Raw genomic sequence first — 23,635 nt, forward strand, 5'->3', positions numbered from 1 at the left:
TTTCAATTTTAAACATGTATGTGCTAATAATGAAAAAGTAACAACAAAAAGGACAGTCACTCAGAGAGTCAGCAGAAGTATAGCTTTCATTTTGAAGATTTTTTTCTGTCTCCCCATGTAAAAGATTACCTGAATGGAACTATTTCAAATCAGTCTACAAATAATTAGTCTTCCAGGATGAAAGCTTTTCGTGTAGAAACTGAAAAACCAACAGGAAAAATCTCATGCTGGTCACAGAAGACCACAGTCTGCAGTAAAACAGCTGCTTAATTCTGAGAGTTAGGGAAATATTTACAAACAAACAAGCAATCACACACAAAGCCCTCCACCAAACCACAAATAAACAAATTTTTTTTTCAGGAGTTTTACTTTTGAGGATCAGAGAAAAAAATGTCAGCTTCCAAAATGAGTTGAAAGAAGTAGATCAAAAGCAACAGAAGACACTTGATATGGAAAGTATGCATAACAAATGCATTTAGACCTCCACATTGCATGACCAAAGGCTTACAAACAAAGCCTTTATCTCACTGTCTAGCTGTTGGGTTTGGGAGGGTTGTTTTAATAAAAACCTTCATAAAAGGGAGAAAAGTCTGCAGGCAACAACATATGAACTTGTTATGTTCAGGAGAAGCTATTCTTACAAACAATATAGAAAAGATACAACACAGAGCACTGCTTTTAATACTGTGCAAATACAGGTCAATGAATTAATGTTTCACACAAAATGTGTTTTAAGGCAATGCCTTCCACCTCACACAGATTACACTATCTTAATGCAATATTTACTGTATCACAAACTGGTTTGAGAACATATGTATCTGCAAACACGCTCTTAATTAGCACTTAAAAAGCAATCAGAAGTCTTTAAAGCACCTAGCTGGTTTATCATCAAGAACTAAGAGCAAGTATTGTGTATTTACTAGCAAATCAGAAGGGAACATCCTGCTTATTCCCAAAAATAACCCTGAAGACCTAGTCAATCAAACCTCACGTTTTCTTTTGAAATACATACTTTAGATGCAAGCAAAAGGGACTGGTAATACAGTAACACTGATGTCTTAAATAGCTGGCTATGCCTAGTAAGGCTGGGAAAGTTTTTTCATTCACTGTTTATTTTAAATCCTTCTGTACTTACCTGACAGAACCTCAGTCCAACACTTCAAAGTTTCATTTCCCTGCTACAGCTGATGACACCTACCACCATAAAGAAAGGATGGAAGGAGGCTACCTGAAGCAATTAAAACAGTGTTGATGATGTCATCAACATTCTGAAGTGGAAAAGTCTTAATGATCACCTTAACTTTGCAACATTTCTAATGGAAATGATTTCTACAGCACCCTCCTCACCATCCCCACCACCCCTCAATAAAAATAAAAAAGTCTCATTGCAGAGACCACACATTACTTCTGACCTGTCTAAAACAGGTGATAGGTTGGACATGATGATCTTGAAGTTCTCTTCCAACCTAGTTTATTCTATTCTATGCTATTCTATTCATTGCTGTATTTTAGGGAAGTGATGGCTAATCACTCCCCATAGTAACAGAGTTCAAGAAGCAAAGAATTACACAATCATTGAACAGCCCAGGTTGGAAGGGACCTTGAAAGATCAACTTGTCCACACTTTCAAAGCAAATAGAGCCTTGCATCCAGCACTCTCTTCTACTAGATCTTGAAAACCTCCAGCAATGGAGCCTCTGTCATGTGCCTGAGGAGGCTGCTCCACTGAATGATTTGTCCCAGTAGAAAAAGAAAAAATAATAAATAAATCTTTCCCATATTGAGCTGAAACTTCATGCAGTACAACTTACACCCACTTGTCCCTTGTCTTTTCCATGTGTCTCCTTGTGAGGAGAGAGCTTCTGTCCTCTTTATAGTTGTCCTCTAATTTGGGGAAAAATTGTTGTAACCAGCCCACTACTGAGAAGAGGTCTTTCCCCAGAAACTCTGTCATCTTTCCCAAGAATCAAAGGGAGAAAATTCCTGAGGTGCCAAGAACCAACTCTTCCATAGGAATTAAAGGAGCTCAGCAACTCTATTTCACTCCTAAGCTGTTTCTCACTTAGATGTTTAATTGCTGCACTTGTCCCCAATTTGTATTTATAAACAACAGTGGTATTTGTTCTTCCCCTTTGTCCTAATGTTGTATTTATCACCAAAAAAGAGACTTCTTATATATAAACATATGGTTTAGAGTACACATTTTCTTGTTTCTGAATGACTTTAAACCAAAATCAAGTTCAAACTGCCTGGTCACACAAATAACTAGTAGGTAGTAAGTACACTTAAAATAAATACCAGTAAACTCACTCGTGTTTTAAGATTTCCTCAACTCTCCATATAAGAAATCTGTATTTGCAGTCTTTAAAGGCTAAGCTGTTTGAGATAGGAATTAGATAGCAGCATGGTTCACAACACATGCATCCAATCATTATTACAGAATATCATCCCCCCCACTAAATGGAGATTGACTCAAACCTTAGAAAATAGTGATTTCAAGTTGAAGGAAAAAATGCAACAGAACTAGGTTATAAGCAAGATGAAATTGGAGGAGGTGGAAAATTCCAGCTTCTTCAAATCTCGATGTCATTCAGAAGACATCCTGTGTGTTTGTACTACAGCACCCACTCAGCAGCACAGGTTTTGGCTACTCATGTGGCATTCTCCCTCTGGCTCACTAGATTCAGATAATCAACTTGGAAAAAGAACAGACACATTCCTTAAAGCTCTGCTATTCAACCCACAAAGCACCCAGTTAAGGTATCAAAAAGAGAGAGAAACTGAATGAGGTTTTCATAATATAGTTACCCTGCTTCTTCCAAAGACTGATGAAAAGAAAACTAATTATGACACTTCAGTCATTTCCAATTATCACAGCAGTGACTTCACAGTTATGACTATATGCTCAAATGGACTGCAAAGAAACTTAAGTCTTCATCTTTCCTGCAAGGCCACAGGGCTATTTATAGAGCTCCTCAAATTCCAGTGTGGTTTCATTTGGTTTCTTTTTTTCTGTCCTCACCCCAGAGGACCTCAAACAGGTTTTGGAACTTCACTGTGTCCCTTTCTGAAATACAGCCGTTTATGTCTGACCAAGACCTAGGTAAGTTCACTCTTAAGGTACATTCCAAAGAGTACCTTCAGTCAAAGGGGTTTTATTATTATCATCAACTAAGAGGTGACTTCCACTGCTGCCAGATAAATTTCTGAACAAAAACTGCTTTTACACATCAAGTTTTCTGCTTTGCACATCAAGTTTTCTGTTTTGCACAAGGGAAGCATGATCAAGGCTTTTATGCACAGTAATGGTTGCTAAGAGTTCAGAAACTGACAGCATCTCACAGATTTTCTTCTGCTTCAGCTACATTTACATGTATTCCACAACACCTTGCCCTGTTCTTGCTGGGTTATTAAAAAGGTAAACTATGAAAAAATGAAAATTCTGAAGCAGTTAGGAGAAGTACAACCAAAACAACAGCAACAAAAAAGAACTGATAATTTAAGCTACCCGATAAGAGATATTTTCTTTCCTTTCTTCCCTCTGTGGTCACAGCCACCTTCTAAGTCTATGTTCAACAGCATCCTTATTCCTTCCTGAAAACACCAGAAACTCCCTGAGCCCTGTATCCAGAAAACCACTGTTAGAATTATTTTGATACACGTTGATGATGTAAAGAAATCAGGACTGAAATGATGTAAAGAAATCAGGACTGTGGGGAAATCAGGACTGAAAAGTATGTTGGAGGAGATACAAAATGCACAGCAACAAAGTCACATAGAAACAGTAACAGTGGTGTCTATCCCACCCAGAGCTCCATTCCTCTTCCCTTGCCTGTTCTGAATTACAGCTAGGTACAGCAGCTCCACAACATTTCTGCACATCTTTTATCAGGACTGCACATTAGTATTCTTTCAGAAGAGATTAGTAATGTATGGTCAAGAATGTATATTTAATACTTGAATATTTTTTCCTTTACTGAAAAAAAAACACAATATGAAAACCATGAGAAGTGATGAGGAATCTACAAACTACTGTGAAGCAGGCCAACGTGACACACACTTTACAAGAATTATGTTAGTTTAGTGAGGTCCCAATATTAAATTAACTTAATAATCACAAGTACTGAAAGTCTGCATTTATGACACAGAATGTTCCAGTGTTAATACTTCTGGCAGTGATTGTAGGAAAGTGAAAATGTTGTCTAATAGCTGAGAACAAACTACATCAATCTCAGTTAACCCATCAAATTTTACTCTGGTGTGGTTTATGCCCCCCTGCCACCCACAAACTGAAAAACAACCACCTCCCCATCTAAGCCATGCCCATGTACAATACACAAAACATAACTGATACAAAAACTCACTTTCACTGGACAACATCTAAAATATGTAAATACCTGTTCCTGCAGGTCGTAGTCATAGCTATCATGCAGCAGAAGACTGAGGACATACCGAGTATAAATCATGGCATCAATGCCACACTTCTCTAGCTCTTGTCCCAGCCAGGTCTGCACTGGACCCAAAGCATGTAGCAGAGACATTTCAGAAACAGATAGAGGGCCTGGATAAGAGCTTGAGGAGCTTTCAGATGGCAAACCATCCACAACAACTGTACAGATAGGGCGCATGAATCTAGGTGGTTGGCATCCTTATAAGGTGAAGCATTTTCTGTAGTTGATATTCCGTCGGTATCTGGAGGTGATTTTCACTCCAGTAAATAGGAGAGAGGCTTGACTTCTAGGACAATCATTTATATTTCCTGGCAGTTAGCCGTCTAGAGACGAACATCACTCTTCAGGCATGACCAGTGAATAAACTAAATCCTAATAGCAAACACATATGTAATGTGTTTTTCTACCTTAATTTCACATTGAGGCCAGATGCAAGTCCCCAGCAGGACCTATAAAGAGGAAAAAATGATAAGTTGTGATAATATGTATCCATACATTAATAATATTAAACAGTGAAAAATAACCACCCAATGTAGAAAGCAGTAGTTTCCATGCTGCTCACTCCGCATCTACAGCACTCCTGTTCAGGGCCATTTTGAGGAGTAACAGGAATTATTCCAAGCTTAAAGGTAACTTTTAGAAAAGGTGCTTTTTAACAGGCTGTTAGACTCTTGCATTACAGACTTCACAACAGATCTGTTGACTGAAATATATGCCTGACTTAGAGCTAGACTTGAGATTTATTGCTTTCACTAGCAGCTGAAGAAAACCCACTTTAATAAAAGAAAGCTAAAAATATATGCCAGTTTGCATAAACTAGATGTATATTTTGTATTCACTAGAAGACAATAGTGGTTTGCAATTATGTCCATTTCTGGAACAGGAAAAAGTATCTTGTTTATAAAACACCAAATTTATTAAATTCATCTGGCCTGGAGTTTAATAAATCCTAACCACTAAACAGTTTCTATCTTCAGGCCTCAGTTTTGGGGGGGGGGGGGGTTGGTTTTTGTGTGTCTGTTTCAATATTTGCCTTATCTCAGTACAGCAAAACATTTTATCATCCAGAAACCTCTGAAATAACTTTAAAAATGTCAGGAGAATATAGTTTACCAGTGCCAGAATTAGCATCTAACCCTCTTTACAGAAAGCATATACCAGTCTTACCTGAACGCTTACATTTTAAACCATATCATAGAATCACTAAGGTTGGAAAAGACCTCAGAGACCATCAAGTCCAACCTCTCACCCAACACCTCATATCCTAAAATAGATAAACCATCCAACAATTTATACCCACAATTCCAAATCAGTCTTGGTGAGGAAGGGGCAGAAGGTGCAACCACCACGCAAGTTGGCATTCTGCCCTCTAATCCAGAGGAAACTAGTCCAATAAAAAGGCATTTTTGGACTGGTCTGTCAATCAGCCACAAGCCAATCTGGCTTTCTCTCTCCAGCTCTCAGCAAGAGAAAGCAAAGCTTCAATCCTAGCAGGAAATACCCCTTCACAGAATTGAAACAAAGTCTAAAAGATCTAAGCAAAATCTACTGTTTTGTTTCCACCCCACTGCAGGATGCTCCCAACACTTTCAGAACAGACATCACCTGATGTATCTATTTGAACTATACACTGTGGGCAGCATGTGGTTTGCGGCCAAACGAAATTGAAAGGTGACCTTACAGCTGATCCCTATGTCCACACAACAAAAGACTCTAGTTTTTAGGAGCTTTCTTTGCATCACCACCCAGGCACAACTGTGTATTCCAGATCTTTACTGAGACAAATGCAAAAAGGGCATTAAAACCAGTTGCTAAAGCTGAAAAAACCCTAAGCTAAGCTAAAGCTGCATTACCTCTCTGATAGCAACGTTCATTTTGAGAAAGTACTAACACCAGGGCATTCAATCTTTGTCAGGAACATGCTTGCATTAGTCAGAATCTCAGAATTAAGCACAAATAACAGTAGAGAGAAACCTCCTGAAACAGCCCCAGCAGTTACTGCTTCAGCAGATAATTTGATAACAGAAAGCATGAGAAAAGTCTGATATTGTGAGCAAGATACACGAGGATCCACAAGTCCAAACTCTTAAGTGGCTCACATTCTCATAACTGTTAATTCCACTCAAATATTTATTTCATCCTTCTCCTGTGGTACCCAACAGCACAACACACAACCAACATTCTCCTAAATCAATGCCAGTCAGCCTTAAGCCCCACGTTTCAAGGATCTGGGAAAATACCTACATAAAAAGAACACCCAGCAGATTCTCTCCCTCTACTCCACTCTCATGAGATCCTACCTGGAGTACTGCATCCAGCTCTGGGGTCCCCAATACAATAAAAATATGCACCTGTTAAAGTGGATCCAGGGGAAGGCCACAAAAATAAGGGCTGGAGCACCTCTCCTGTGAAGAAAGGCTGTGAGTTGTGCCTGTTCAGCCTGGAGAAGAGAAAGGTCCACTGGGATCTTGCTGCAGCCTTCCTACTCTTTCTGGCAACAGGCTTTTTATAAGGGCTTGCAGTCACAGGACATGGGATGATTGATTGCTTTAAGATGAAAGAAGGTAGATTAAGATGGGACATAAGGAAGGCATTTTTAACAATGGGGGTGGTGAAAAGCTGGAACAGTTTATCCAGAGAAGTTGTTAACGACCTATTTGAGGTATTCAAGGTCAGGCTGGACAGGCCTTTGAGGAACTTAATCTAGTGAAAGATGTCCCCACAGTAGCAGGGGTTGCACTATATGATCTTTGGATGTTCCTTCCAATCCAGCCACTCCAAATTCTATGCAGCAAATCAAAGAGCTTCTGGATACTGATTCACTTCAATCAAAACTCACTTAGACACATAGTTTAGATCCTCAGCACCTAATAGGGCTGAGTTTATGCTTCAGCTTCTCCCTGAATGAGGTGATAATGGAGCCTCTCTTTTCTATTTTAACACTTATTTTCATGCTGCATTTGAGAAATCCAGCTCTTGAGATCTACTAGACTGACAAAATTCGACTTTGGTCGACCAGTTAAAGCATGACTTGCTCGTTTTAGATGTAGAGGGGAGAGAAAGCAAGAGGGGAACAAAACTCACAGGAATTAAGAAATGAGATAACACAATTTTTTATGATGTTTAAGTATTACAACCCAGCTATTTTGGACGTCACACTCCACTACCAATTTTTATATTATTTTAAATTTTAAAATATAGACATGGAAAAAAAAAAAAAGGAAAGCTAAACAAGATTCCAAAATAATATTTGAGAGTTGTTTATTCACAACCGTCTCAAGTACTGTGCTTTACAGAAAAATGTCTTAATTGTAAAAGATAATGGAAATATGTTTGACAAAATTTCATGCAAACTGAGTGTTTTCCCAGCTGTGGCAGTTAATGTAGTGGGAAATTTCTAAACCACCACACCATCCCAGTACCTCAGAGAGGCTTTCCATATCAAATTAACACAAGTCACTCAAAGAGCAAACATTTTTGCTAGCAGATATGAAAGAATATTAGAAAGAATATTTCTTGACAAGTTATCAGCCCTTTTTAATTGTGTGTTGTTTAAAAAAAAGTAATAAAAATCACTTTCTCCATCCCCACAATGACCATGGCTAATATGAACAGGGAGACTACAACACAGCATGAGTAAGACGGTAAGAATAATTACTTTAACTATCAAGGCAGAGAGAGTTCTTCATTTCCAGCTATAAAATATGATGAAGGGACATGCTTTATAATAAGACTTGCCAAATGAAAATCTACACATTGCTATCAATGGTTATGAAAACTACTGATGTCTTACAAATCCTGAAGTCAAATATATATTTTTTTCAAAATTATTTCTATTTATCCACTTTCCAGTTGAATTTTTCCTTTTAAGTAACCTTCAGGTTTTGTAATACTAATCAATGACCTTAACAAGGTCACCAGTAGATAAGCTGTCAACAGCTTAACAACTGAAGGCACAAGAGCCAATTTATGAAGCATCTTGCAGAGGAAAGAGAAAAAATAATATTGTGGAAATGCTCAGACTTTACAGCTTAGGCTATCTTAGAATGAATACCTACTCTCAAAATTCTGCTCAGTGTGATAATCACTGAGCAGCCTTTTAACCTACAACAGACAGCAGAAAACAACTTTGTTTTATTCTCCTGAGATCAGTTATGGAAAAGCAACAACTTTAAATAATCTATAGCTAGAAACAGGGAAAAGGATCAATGGTGCAGAAACTGAAACTAGAACACTGCAGGTCCATTCCCTACAACTGAATTGCTCTTGCATGGTAATTAGCCTTTCTTGAAGACTAAGCAATCTCACTCTTCCCCATAAGAGAAACGGAACACAGCTATCATCACAAGAAATGCATTAAATTTTTTCCTTAACTGTCTTGGTAGTACAGGCATGAGAGCCACACACCTTGTGAAGACTGTCTACCAGAACACAGCATGATAGAGTAAAATTACACGAAGATTACCAGAGAGTGCAGCTAAACAAAGGGGTAATTAAATCACAATGAGGCTTGATACAAGCCCACCAAGCTCTAGCAGATGTAACAGTTCTTATCAGACCATCAACAGGAAGGGGAGATTGGCTAAAAAGCTCTTGCCAAGCAAGACATTTCCACATCTTCAACAGCTTTTTTTCCTCCATAATTCCCTTTCATACAAAGAAAGTTCTTTTAAGGACCTTAAAAGTAAAGGGGTTTTTTCCCAACTGTTTCTAATCTTGGAAAACAGTGACCAAAGCCAAACCACAAAATCCACCGAATTAATCTAAAGTAACCTCATCTGTATTTTATCAGCATCGAGGCCTCTGAAAATTATGTATCCACACAGCATGGTTCTGAACAAACATTTTTGTAAATGAAAAAAATACATAGAGCTAATGCTTTAACAAGCTTTCAGGCTTTCTTAAAGATACACCTTCCCTCAGCTCTGAAAGGAACAGCATAGAATTGGAATAGGAGAGTAAAACCCCTATCTCTTACTACTGTCCTTACAGACAGTTTCTTGGAGGTCATAGAATGGTAACTTAAAAAGGAAGCAAATTGTGTGAGGGATAAATTCACACTGGGGTCTATGCACTGAGTTGAAAATAAACCAACAGGGCTTACACATTGAAGGAAGTTGAAAACATAATATATTATTTATTTGTACAGTCTGCAAATAAAGCCTCTCAAGCCTCAAAGTTACTCTACACATTTTGATACATCTACTGCAGAGAAATCAATCTCCTGGATAAAGCCTCAAATGCTACCTTTTTGTTTCCTTCCATTCCCAAAACACATAACATTTGTGTTTCCAGTGCTTCACTCTGCCTACTGCTAGATGTTAACAATTAGACCAAACACATGCTCACACAATAGTTAAGCCCTAACTGCCGTTTTATACAAAGTTTCCTCTATTATGCTTTGAAATATGCTAGCATATTACACAGTTTACAATTAACAGCTCTCATTTTCAAAGGATTTTTCTCCCACTATGGTCTTTGACAGGATAATTTCTCTATGCATGGAGGGGGAAAAAAGGATTATAATTTTTTTTCCCATAATGTGAATGTAAGTGTCCACATTTTTAAACAGAACAAAGTTTTTTAGCTGCAGCATTTTTCCCCCAGAATGGCTGTATTAAAAGCAAATTCTTCCTCTCCCTGACAAGTTCCTATACCAAAAATTATGCAAATCTGAATTAGCATAAATCAAAGTTAAACTTTTACCAAGTGTGGTCAGTAACAAAATAAGAGATTCAGTTCAATACATTTCAGTCCCATCTAGAAGACCGATAAATCAGAAGCACAGTCACGTCATGTGATGGCAACAGAAGCCCAAAATTCTTATATATTGTGGAGGAATCAGCAATTTTGCCATCAATTCTTTTGTTACCTCCCCCCACACACCCTGTTTGTGTTTTGGTTTTTTTTCAGGGAAAAACCTAAACAAGTCTTTAACATCCAAACCAAACGGCCACACACTGGGCACAGCACTGTCTAAGCCCAGAAACAAAGCCTATTTAAAAATCTAGCAAACAATGGAATCTGTGTCCTCAATAAATTTCACATGGTGTTTAAAAGACATGTGAATTCAGAAGCAAAAGAAGTTGTTCTTTTCAAATCACATTCCTTGATAATCTAAGAAATTTGGCTATACAGCCATCAGAGCAAGGACAGCTTTCTTTGGAGTTAGTGATGTTCGATGGTGTTGTACAATAAAAAACAGAGCAGGGACTCGATTCATGACCAAGGCACTGAAACACTATTGTACAACAAAAAACTTGATGAGGTCTATGCTACAATATGAGCAGGCCTCTCCCCTCCATCTCAGTTTAGACAAGAGCTTCAGAAGCATTGCTGTGCCAAGAGAAACAAAGATTGAAACACCTGGCTGGAATTAAAGCAAGGAACTCTCTAAAAGTGGTCAAAAGCAAAAAAGCAGCTCTGTGACTTAACTGGCAGATGTACACAGAATTTCCTTTTTTAAGAAGTATCATCCTGAAGGGCAAGACTGACACAATCTCATTTCTAGTGAATATATGTTCTACAGTCGACTGATGTCCAAGAGGCCTGGGCTTATGCTATGGTTCTAGTGTAAGTCAAGCCAGAAAACCCAGAGGAGGCAGATCCAGCATGTGGGTGTTATTGAAGGATTTTTCTTTCTTGCAAATCTGCAAGCTTATTTTCATAACACTTACCCAAATTAAAATCTGAAGCTGATAATCCTGTATAAAAGTTTAATGAAAATACTCAAAGGATTCGAGAGCTACCATGTAAGCCTCATTTACTTAAGTTACCAAATAAAAAGAATAGAGAGAGAACCAAGGCAACACCAGACCAGTCACCAGCAGAGTTCTGCAGGATTCTGCACTGGAACCAGCACTGCTTAATAAATTCCTAAGTGACCTACAAAATGAGATAGGTGACCAAGTTATGAAGCTACCAAACGACAAACTACCAGGGATAGTGAACACAAAATAAAAAGCAACCATGATCCTGGATCAGAGACACATGCCTCTTCATCAACAGAGACTGACTGTTCAATGTCTTTTTTTAATAGAAAGCACTGAGCAGTTACCAAGAGCAATGTACTAAACTTCACACAACAGCTACTAGAAATTCCTCGCCAAAAGATACTGAGAACTCACAGTAAAAAAAAAAAAAAGAAATTAAAACAACAAAATTAGATGGGCTTCAAAGGAAATTGAACAAGAGATCCCATGAGAGTTTCCAATTAGACAAACCACATTAGGCTCAGGAAATCCCCTAGACTGAAAACAGTGTGAGGCTGAGGGAGTATTCAGGAGAGGTATCGCATATACTCCCCCTGTTCTTTTTCGTCCGTAACAGCTCACTTACAGATGCTGCTGCAGACAAGTACAGATTTGACAAAGCCTTTGTCTCAACCAGTACAGCTGTTCCTATAAAACATTCATGTTCGCCATAATACAAGAACAACACTTCAAAAAACAGTAGCTGGAGGAGTTCAATTAGCTGATCCACTCGCAGGACTACAAATTATTAACATATATGAACTTTGTTACAAGATGTCAAAACATCAACCCTGTCAGAGAGCAGGAACAGCTATGGGAAGCAATAGTTAATGGATTGCAGAATTGGCAGATGAAGCACATGTGCTGGGGGCTCAGCTACATTGCCAGGATCCCAAATTCTCAGTAACCTGAGTTATTTTCACACAAATCGGCAGCTGACGATAAAGGATTTAAGTAAATATTTAAGTACTTTTTTTCCACATTAAAAATGAACTTAGAGCAATGCTGCATTAACTGACAAAATGTTAAGTAATTATTACTGCTGCCAGCACAAATACTAGCTTGTAAAACCCAGCAGTGAAGAGGTAGTAGCTACCAGTAGTAGCTAACATCACCAGAAGCATATTGACAGAGGAAACTCTGTGGCTGACTCAAAAATTATTTAGTATAACACAAATTGCACCACAGCTGCACACTGCCACCAAGAGAGGATGTTCTGGTATTTCTCCCATGTTCCTTCCTGGTGTTCACATCCTTTTGTCCTTTTACTTTACCCATCCCCTGTGTGGTTCCTGGGCAAATTGGATCCGTTTATTCTAAATAGAAAAAAAATTGTTGGTGGCCCCGTCTCCACAAAATACAAATAAGCTATTAACTCTGTTGCCACAAAATGTGTACATCTGCATAAGCCAAGGCAGTGGGGGTTGCCCTTTCAGTAACAGCCCACTGTTACACCCACTTAAATATAACAATAGAACCTTAGGAAGACAGAGTTCAGAACCTGCATTTTAGCTAATGCAGATGCAAGTCTTTCAGACCTTTATTCTTTGGAACATAAAGTGTGGCAGTCGATACAAGCACTTCAACAGACTTGATAGGTACTTCCAACATTTACAGAAATTCCCTACTGATTCACCCAGCTGTATCCCCCATTGGTACCATTCAGCAGATTCAGCCTCAAAACAAGCAGAATCCCACCTCAACAGCAGCCTGGAGATGACAAAGATATTACCAGTTGCTTCAAGTTTGGTACAAGAGAGGCAAGTGTTGCACTATCACTGGCCTAGAACATTATGGATCCCCAAAGCATGGGGAACCCAAGGGAAGTGTCAGCACTGCTGCAGAAGGCAGCATGTGTACACCTGAAAAATATGGACCCCAAAAATCAGTATAATCTCAGTATCACCAACATCAGGGTTCCAGCTGTTCTGTTAAATTTCCTTTTATCCTTTTTTTTTAAATTAAAAATTGCAGATCTTAACATTGTGCCAAAGCACAGCCAGTGATAGACATCTCAGTCCCATTTACCTCAAGTCTATTACACACAGGGATTGCTTGCATAGACTGCCGCAGGGCTTGAAAGGTCCTGGAATCTTCCTGGAGATGCTACCAGAGCTCTACCTTTTACTATGTACACAAGCAACCACCATACTTCAGTAACTCTTTCTCAGATTTAAGGAACGTAAGCAGAGTTAATAAAAACCAAACCCAAGTATAACTGAGATCACAATCTCACTGAAACATTTACCTTCAGGACTTCCAGCATGTAAAATCTGTAAGCTTTCTACTTGAGTAGCACCATTTACTGGCCTTTTCAACATCTAGACCATATGTGGGGCTCAACACCACAGCAAAGGATGCAGTCGAGTAAGGGCAAGATCAGATGTCTCAACTATTTTGATCACTTTCCTTCCTGCCCTCCTGATGCCTTCCTTCTATTTACTCAACTTCCAGAGTAGTTCAAACTACCGGCTACTAACAGCTATTTGCCTGTGCTTGAACTCCCTTCCCAAGTGGGACTGTAGTGGCTTAGAGGCCTGAGCATTACAAGTTACATCTGCATCCATGAAAGCAGACTTGCCTCCAGTTTCATAACACCTCTACGAGTAGACACAGACACCGGCGTGCACCAACAGTGTTGCCAGCTTCCTCCGAGACACAGGCAGCCAACAGAAGGAACCATCCCCCAGTAGGACCACCCTGATAAAATATTCAGTGCTCTCTATATCAGCTGGAAAGCTACTGCAGCAGCAGCTCAGTGGCCACTCTTTCAGTACAATCATATAGGATTTATTTCACTGAATAAACAATTGATTCCTAGGCATACATTGCAGCTTTCAGGCAGGGAGGGAAGAGGAGAATGAACTACGGATTCTAAAGATCCAACAGGCACTACTCATTTAAAGGCTATTTATACTTCTTCAGCTATTTACACTTCCAAAGTTAATAATGCAGCTGTGTATAAATATCTAACTAGTTAATGACTGCACTATACATTGCACTTTGCTTTATTAACTTCTTAATTTGTATGAAGGTCTTCTCTGAACACTTACTGCTGAAACAGTCTTACTGCTGTACTTGGTCTGCGATTCAAGTTAATTACTACCTTTTCGAAGAGCTGAAAATAGCCTCATGAAGGCTTTAAACCCAAATATATTGCCTAATTGCACAGTCTCTTCAGCACTTCTTTTCACAAAACAAAAAAAGGTTATCATAAATTCACTTGAAAGTCACAAAAGTTTCATTAATAACTGTGTAAAAATGTACAGTGTCAGCCCCAGAGGCTCAGTAACCGCAGAGTTTGGGCAAGCTGAATTTGCAAGCTCCAGGACTTAGAACAGCAGAGAAGATACCGACTATGCAGCAGAGAAATCATGGCAGCCTGCAAAGGAAACCGTTTTGGATGCCTTTCCCCTGCACTTCTATCACCTCTAATTTTCAGTCAAAAATGTTTGCAGATGTAATTCTCTTAAATTATGAAATTGAGATCAGAGGTAGGCAACTGCAATTTTGAACAGAGTAACAATTCACAGGAAAGAATCCATCTCAGCATTTGAGTGTATTTGTATCAGTTTATGTTGTAAGACCACCAAGAAAACAAAGTTTTCCACGAAAACAGTAGTGATATTTGTTGCTAAATCATATTTTCACTTGCACCATTAAACATGTTGCTTAAAACTACTACTGTCACTTTAAAGAAGTTTACAAGTTGAAGAAGCTTTTTGTTACTTCAAATGGCAGCTCAAAATCTTATTTTACTAAAAGGAAAAATATTTTACTGTCACCAGCAGAACAAACCCTTACAGAAACAGCAGGTCAGCATTACATTGCTTCTCTTTAAGGAAGTTACTGCACTATTAACCAAGGCAACTCTTTCACAAGTCAAGAACAAAGCTACTAAGAACTGGAACTCTGAGGTTTCTCACTAGCTGATAAAATATCCTGGTCAGAGTGGGTGGTGAAAAAATGATCTGTATAAACATGAAAAATTAATATCTGGACTGAGAGAAACGTTTCAGAACTCCTGTGTCATCCCACACAATTTGACATGACTTCAGCAAAGCACCTATAAAAACCTCCACAAAACAAAAACCACTACAGGTAATTTTCACTGTTAAGTGCAATAGGCAAATAAGCAGCAGAGTGAACTTGTACCCCAGGAAAAAAAAACAAACAAAAACACCAAAAGAACCAAGAGAACAGGAATCCACTCAGCAGCAACATTTACCTAATTAGTTATAGTCATTAGCTCAGAATTTTCAGCCAGCAGAATTAAAATATCATGAAATGGTAAAAGTTCTTCCTGAAGCTTCCTAACTAAAATTATCAATCAGACAAAGCACTGGAAGCTGACTCTGCCTCTTTCAAGATAGTCATGTCCTAAATTCAATACTTGTTTTAGCATTGCACTCCCACTCTGCCACAGTCTTCAAATTTGTTTCAAGTTTGTAATAACAGATTAGAGTGTCAGAAGGATTTAGTGAGAATTAATTACTCATCCAATGGCAGCAATGCACATTACTGATTTCGTTATTACTGCTTCTTCAAGCAGCCTTTTTTTTCTTTAGGTTGACAAGACAGTTTCTTTTCTTTAAAAGCACATATGAGACATGATAAGTGATCAAAATAATTTCCTTAATCACTCTGTGTGTGTTTTAGCATGTTTTCTCACTTTACTGTTGCGTATTGTTATCCCCATCCAAGTCCTGTCCAAGCTAACATTACCTGGAATAACCTTGCAGAGTGTGTGTATCTTGCAACTCAGCTCCACTGTTCTGATGTTAAAATCACAATCTCACAAAAAGTTGCCCCTTTTTTTTTTTTCTGGCCTTCAACTACCTCTCATCTTCTACCCTCTTATCTCTGTATTTTCTTCCACAGCCTATATATGCAAAATCTGGTCTGCAATGCAACTACAACTCCCTTCAGAATTCTTCTATAACCAAGCTAGTTCATCTACAGATGAACACAACAGATTAAAAAAAAAAAGCTCTGAAACCTACAATTTCTTATTTTGAAGACTAACATTTATATGTCTTTAAAGGAAGTATGCAACATACTACTTCCAACATCCATCATTACAAATTTTGTATGCTTTTTCTCATAAAGCTTAAAGAAGCAAACTGATAGATGATCTGGTTAGGGTTCCAGATAACGAAGTCTATTCTGACTCTACAGCACTATGCCTAAAACCCAATAAAACTCCACAGAAAATTCACTTATTGGCTTCCTTCATTCCCTCTATCCACCAAGAAACAAGATGCTCAAGAAGTACAGGTACTGAAGTAATGAGCAGTGTCTTCTTCTGTCCCTATTCCTGCTAGAATGCACAGCAAACAAGGAAAACGCTGATGTCATTTTACCCCTATGGAATTTCTCTTACCTGGGAGAATAACAAATAGCAACAACAAAAGCAGTGGGGAATGTAGACTATGAAACTGACATATTAGGATAACAAGAGCTCAAGGCCTCCAGTTTTTCTTCTTGTGTCACATACAACAGTCTTTGTCCCTTCTTTTCCTTCTAATTCCCCCACTGATAAGCAGAAAAGCTATGGTGTCATGTGTCCCATCCACATTTCCAGAATCTGTGGTCTCTAAGAATCACCACCCCCACGACGCACAAATGAACTGATGAAGTTCTATGACTGTACTTGTGGGAATGACTGCTAAGTGGAATATGGTAGGGATATAAACTGATGATGCATTCAACAGAGTGCACAAAACAGGATTTACACCAAAATTCCTAGCCTTTCAAAATTAAGAACGTCATAAATACATAGAGTACTACTAATTTTATTCAAGTTATCTACATCCTTTCTTATATCTCGGTGGCCAAAAGAAAAGATTTTGATACCTATACAATACGCTTTATTGATTGGAAGAAAGGGGTTGTACACTACCATTTTAGCATAACCATACTGACAAGAAACAGCAGATGGGGAATTAGTACAAAATAAAATCTGTACAGTTACATGTCAAGTAGCAATCAAGTTCCATGTCATTTACTTTTATAAGGCATATTTCTGTCTTAAGTAATAAAGAAAAATGTCAATTTCAGACTCCCATGGATTGTGAGAAGCCTGCAATACTTGGGTATTAAGCACTGCAGTGAAGTAGTTTGTTTTACCCAATTATCTACTGAATCATCACGAACTCACTTTTGACAGCTAAGAAACCAAATTTGATCTTCAATTCCCAGGAACACGGAGTGCAGCATAAGGGTGAAAACCTAAATACCTAAAGGGTTTGCATGAGGAAAATCAATTACTGGTACCACGGTGTCCTCTGATCCCAGTCCTATATACTACAACCTGTATTATACACAGAAACATCGGAATACAAGAGTACCTTTGAACTGGAAGGACAAGCAAATCTTATGATTTTCACCCTTCAGATCAGTATCAGGTACTGCAATGAGCAATTAAAACAAAGGCAAAGCAGAAAAAGCAGCACCGCACTTTTGCTTTTCTCAAAGTTTCATAACGTGCTTTAATAAAGGTATACTTTTAATCGGGACCCGACGAGGAAAAGAGGGAAATGAGTTTGCTGGAACGAAGTGTCAGTTTGTGTCACTTCTGCATTCAGCTGTAACCTTCGCCAAACCTTGTCGTCCCCCCACCCCACCCCGCCCATTGCCTACGACAGGCTGCGGCCCTGCGGGGCCCGCCCAGGTGGCTGGCAGCTTCGAGCGGCCATAGGATGCGGCTCCCGTCACTCTGCGATCAGCCCAGCTCCTCCTCCTGGAACAGCAGCAGCCCTAGCCCTTCTATCCGCCTTTTGCCTTCAATAGGCCCCTAAAGGACAATGCTGCTGGAAGGGATTAAAAAAAAAAAAAAAAAAAAGAAAAAGAGGAGGAGAACGAGTCCCACTAGATCGGCTCCCCGGGCAATCCTGTAACGCCTAGCTAAAGCACTGGTGGTTTCCACCTGCCCCAGTCCGAGGCATTTACAGCCGGCTGCCAACTCCCTCTCGCCGGTCAGCGGCCGCTGCCTGCGCTTTGTAGAATTACGCACAGGATGAAAGGTCACGGCGTGAGCCATACCCGCATGCCTGCCAACCGCCCGGGGGACGTGCGCAGAGCCCTGTCACTTCAACCTCACGGTCAGGCTGGGAAGGGAAGGGGCTGCTCTGCTCAGCTTCTCGCTACCCTGACCCGACGCGCCGCATCCTCCGGCTTCCCGTCCACTGGCGCCGGGTCACATCGGCGGAGCCCGGCACCCACGGCTGGTGGGTGCTGGGTGCCGCCTTATTCTCCCTCCTCTCCTCCCAGGCGTGACCTGGCCCGAAGGCACGGAGCCGCGGCTCCCGCTTCAGGCCAGCGTCTCCCTCCCGCCCCCCGGCGCAAGCCCTTCACCTGACGCTGGAACCCCAGGGACCAAGCCGGGATGGAGAAGTGCGGCGGGGGGACGACGACGACACACACGACAGGGAGGGCTCAGCTCCCAGGCAGGCGCTGGGACCGGGGCACCCCGGCCGGGCCCCCAGCCCCGCCCCCGAGCTATGCTTCGCCGCCGGCCTGCAGCCAGCACCCCCCCGCACCCCCCCCAGCCCGGCCCCTGGCGCTCCCTGTCACCCCCTCCCCGGCCCCTCTCCTCCGGTCGCCGCGCTTCCTGCCCTCTCCCCCTGAAACTGCCCCCCGGCCTCCCCAGTACACTCCCGCCGCGCTGCGGCAGGCGCAGCCGAGAAGCGGGACGCGCCGTCCCGGGAAACCGTCCTCCCAGCGCCGGCCAGGCCCGGCCCCACAACTCCTCCTCTTCCCGGGCTGTTAGCAGAGAGAGGAGGGGAGAGCGGGCCAGCGCGGGCCTCCTCGGCCGGGCCCTGAGCCGCTGGCCCGGCGTTCCCCGGGGGTCGAGCCCCCCCTCGCCTCAGCGCGGCGGGAAGGAACACGGGGAGGCGGATCGACCGTCGCCTCCTGGCTCCGTCCTCGCCGTGCCACAGGGAGGGTGGCTGCCGCCCTCTCCCCAGTCCTGCTCCTCCCTCTGCTCCCCGGGCCCGCGGCGGGCATTTACCTGCCGTGGCAGCGCAGAGCGGGGCCCTGGGGCCTCTGGCAGCCGGAGGAGGCGGCGGACTCCGTCCCGCTGCTGCCGTCCCCGAGTGAGGCGGGCGGGACGGAGCCGAGACCTGCCCTGGGAGGCGTTACGTAAACCGGCGGCAGCAGCGGCGGCGGCTCCCAGCGCCACGGGGAGGGAGGGGGGCCGGCCGCTCCGTCACCCGGCAACAGGACTCAGCGCCCCGGCGGACCGCGCCGCAGGCTCCTCCCCGTATCCTTCCGCCCAGAGGGCGGCCCGCATTCCGCCGCCCAGGCAGGACTTCTGTGGCCGTGCCGGGGCGTCCGCCTAGTGGGGTGGCGAGGAGCGCGCCTGGCTCTTTGCCGCCCTGGTGGAAAGACGGGCCCTTCCGTCTCCGTCCAGTAGTGCCCGGGCGCCAGCGAGCCGGCTTCATGGCGGGCGTGCGACCGCGCAGGAAGGATGGAAGGGGGGAGGAGGAGGGGAAGTGTCCCTTTGCCCTGGTTGTACAGCCTCGGCCCGGCTCCGCCTGCCGGGAGAGGCCGCGCTGTCCGCCGGGCTCCTGAAGAGAAAAGGGGCGGGAGAGAGGCGTTTGAAAGTCACCGGCCGGCTGGCGGGAAGGCAGCCTTCGGGGGCCGCTTCAGTGGTGTGCGAGGGCAGCAGCACCGGCCCTCCCGCCTTGGGGTAGCCGGCACCCGGGCGAGGAGACGGGCGGCGGCCCCTCGCCTTCTCTCGCCTCCCGCGGGCGGGCTGGCTGGCTGCGTGCTAACGAGGGAGAGGGAAACACCCAAGGCCGGGGCAGGAATGCGAAGGCGGAAACAGGGGATAATGATGCGGTGTGGCGGTGTTTGTAATGTGAGGTCCTTTGGAAATCCTGAACGACTGTCAGGGCAAGGTTAGCGAATAAAGTTTACTTTACTGCTAAATGAAAGCGCGTCTGGAAGGAAAGTCGTCCTTTAGAACATCGGTGCTACTGAAAGTCGGGTTTAGTAGGTAAGCTCCTCAGGAGCCGGGGAAATTTTACTCCAATTTGTTAAATGCCACCTTAATCAGAACTGTTTACACAACCGTGGAGTAATGAAAGAGCAACATTTTTAGCATAGTAGATGAGTGAAAATGGGCCACTGTAAGACTGAAAATATGCCAGAGAAGACACACCAAAGTACTAATTAAGTTTCTTAATTGGGAAAATAACAATGCCCTTTTCAGGTGTACAGTAGCACCTTACATTTCTCAAATACACGAACACATGCAGGTCTAAGGAAAGTCAATATTATGTAAGATCTTAAAGTAAGTCATCTGTCTGTGCCTAATCCTAAGGGGTTTCTTGCCTTTATTCACTGCTAAATGTGTGGCACCTCGTGTTCTGAAAGGCAGTATGTCATCAACATAGCTTGACACTGTTTCTTTTGTGCAAACAGCACTTTCAGTCCCAAACTCATCTTTGAAAAGACGATCCACACACACACATCCCGGATGTTTAGGCCTTCTGACAAATTAAGGCTGTATACAGAAATACATCTCATAAGAAACATGAATGCAAGCTAAGATAGTAACCACTGCCTCCCAGCCTCTCTACTCATTTCCTGATGCAGGAGCAGCATTATTCCTATTTTTGTTTTAGCTTGGGTTTGCCTTTTTTGAACGTCCTTAGCACCTAATTTAGTCATAAATTCGATTTAGCCAAAAGTTAAATATGCAGGATTGTGTAACTCCATGAGCTACCAACGTTCTCTTAAATGCTGCCAGGCAGTAATTGATGTCATATGAACGTGCAGTTAATCAGTTTGGCTTTCTCCAAACCTTGAAGGAATATTATGGGAAAGCTCCTGTGACAGAAGGACAGCATGGCTCTCTGAACCATTTAATTCACGTTCAAGTTATTTTCTTGTTATGAAAAGGTGAAACTGAAAAGCTTTGGGGGAAAAAAATCCTGCTGACTGTTTTGTGCTGAGTCATTCCACTGGTTTATCAGAAGCATTTCACCAGCACTGTAACACAACTCATGCCAATCGCAATCAAATCTCCTTTTGTTCATGAGCTCAGAATCTGAATTCCCCTTTTCAAGGTAGAAATAAAATACAGTAAAATGTGGGACAGCTGGGATTTGTCTGTAATAACAATTTAAATCAATCTCCATTCAGCCTCAGTGTATCAGTAATGTATATCACTAATACAAATCCTCTTACCTTATTTCACACATTTTGTAGATTTTTGTTTTTCTCTCTGAAAGCTCTGCAGAAGGGACAGATGCTCAGAACATCAGTCTTCTAATGGAGCAAGTGAGAGCATGCAAGTCAATGGCAGATTATTCTGAATATTCACGTAGTTGTTGTGTAACATTTCAAATCGACAGTTCTGGTTTTGTGGTCAGATCTCAGGAATCTCGACAGTGGAATTTTTTGTTTGCTTGTTGGTTTTTATTGGCTTTTATTTTCCTAACAGCCAACCTGATTCTGATCTCCATTTGGCAAGCATTTCAGAAACAGCTGGTACATGACCATATGCCGTGCTGGCACTGCTGTGAGCTTATTTCCCACTTGTCCTCCTGGTCAATCAGAGCAGCTCCATGTGCTGAAGGACAGCTGGTCCCCTGGCATGTGAAGCAGCTAATGAACTTTTCTCCAAAAAGCCATAGGGATAGAGCATGCTAAAGCTCCAATCAGTGGCTTTTCCTTTCTGAACTGCTATCAAAGATGGAAGTTCTCTATGGGAACCCTGTTTGTTGTCCCTGTGTAATAACAACCTACGCACAGCAAGAACAACTAGGTGGGTGTGCACTGTAGGTGACAGCACTGGTTTGGAAAATCAAGGCTAAATTATCTGTGTCGAAAAGAACACTGAACCACATCTGAATGACTGATGGACTTGTGCTTTTAGCTGTCAGCCTCAGCAAGTATCACTGTTTCCCTTTTTCATTCTGATGCCTGCTGGAAAATCTCCAGCAGGTCTCCAATAAATTTCCCCGAATGTGCCAATTTCACCATATAATAGTTTTGCCTATTAAGGAACACGCTGAAGGAGGAATTGCTCTGCAGTTCAGTATTACAGAGCCACAGCTCATAAGCATTTTACTGTCGGCCATCCATCTTACTGCCTTAAAATCGGTCAGTTTATAATATTCCCTAAAATTTCCTGCTAGGTGCAATAAAAAACCCCTGATTTTCCCTGAATAGGGGTTCTGTCTCAGTTAACTTTGCCAGTCATGATAACCAATCATTAGACACTCCTCTATTGTCCACACTTCATAAACTGCTCATATGAAACACTTGATAGAAACAATCTGCTCATTCAGCGGTTTAGGAATGGAGATAGAACAAATTTCACAAGGGAATAAATGCAGCTGAAGAACAAACAAGGTGTCTTAGTGTGCAGGATCTAAATAGATAGGTAAACATATACACAAATATTCTTATCTAAATATGTGCATAAATTTAAACCCAGAAAATGGATGGACATTATTGTAAGGGGAAACAAGGAACATCCAACAGGCACATGATATGTTATATTTGGTATCTTGATATACCTTCAGAAGTTTGTAATTATCTCTTTGAAAATGGTGGTGTGAAGGCTTGCATAACTTTTTTTACTACTTTTCATGGTCCATTTCATGTTTTGAGCAAAGACTCATGCAAAATGTTCACACCTCCCAGAAGTAATAACTCTGTTCAAATGACATGTTCAAAAGGCATTCCTCAGCACTAAATCAGGTTTCAGATTCCTTTTTACTGATCCCTCCTTCCTAATAATATCCTGCCCAGTGCAAAAGTGAGCTGAAGATACCTACAGCATCAGAGGGCCACTTCATTGCCAGCATTACGGACCTCATTTATCACAGTGAATGGAAAGTGACATTACATTTTAGTAAGATCTTCATTAGGCCACAGCTGGATCATTTTCCTTTCAGATTTCTCTCTCCCAGGTTTCAGTATTTTTAATGGGAATGCACTAGTGTGGTGAGTTTGGAAAACCTCAGTCACATAAAAAAAATTATATACTTCAGAATAAAATTGTTTCTGTTTAATGCAACTCTACCACTGTAACCTCAAAATATATTTTTGCTGTCTTTGAGCACAAACTGCACATAGGAGACTGTCGCTGAATTTGAAGGTCAGGTAGCGCTGTTCTGTAACAGGAGTGCATGGGCTTGGTGCTGGTGTTTCTTTGGAACTCTCTGTGTTTTTAAGGTTATTCTGTTTCAGTGTGCTCTTAGCCTTTTTCATCCTGCAGCACTAACAATTGGGAAACCCAAATAATACCTTGAGAAACCTTTGGGAAGTCCAGAGTAATACATAAGCAGGACTCTGTTGCAATATGCTGCTGTGTGCATAAACCAGACCACCTGAAGCCTACCCTGAGAAATACTCAGAGAACATGTGAAAATAACCACAAGGATTGCCTACAGCACTTTGGACAAACAGCCA

General features: G+C 41.8%; 1 protein-coding gene across 4 annotated transcripts in view; it reads right to left on the reverse strand.

Moving 5' to 3' along the window:
- Positions 1 to 19,431, reverse strand: part of KIAA0232 (KIAA0232 ortholog) — a 54,170-nt gene extending 34,739 nt beyond the window's left edge. Inside the window, exons 1-2 of one of the 4 annotated variants that reach the window (XM_054172179.1) lie at positions 19,215 to 19,430; positions 4,859 to 4,900 (exon numbers count right to left, since the gene is read on the reverse strand). Coding sequence is in view for 2 of the 4 variants with exons in the window: in XM_054172177.1 (XP_054028152.1) it covers positions 4,398 to 4,628 (231 nt within the window). In the remaining 2 variants the exon portion in view is untranslated. Of the gene's footprint in view, positions 1 to 4,397; positions 4,901 to 19,214 lie in introns of all 4 variants that reach the window. The other 3 variants (XM_054172177.1, XM_054172178.1, XM_054172180.1) reach the window with 3 other exon arrangements.
- Positions 19,432 to 23,635: the final 4,204 nt, after the last annotated feature.

Source organism: Dryobates pubescens, chromosome 23 (assembly GCF_014839835.1).
Source record: "Dryobates pubescens isolate bDryPub1 chromosome 23, bDryPub1.pri, whole genome shotgun sequence".
NCBI lineage: Eukaryota > Metazoa > Chordata > Aves > Piciformes > Picidae > Dryobates > Dryobates pubescens.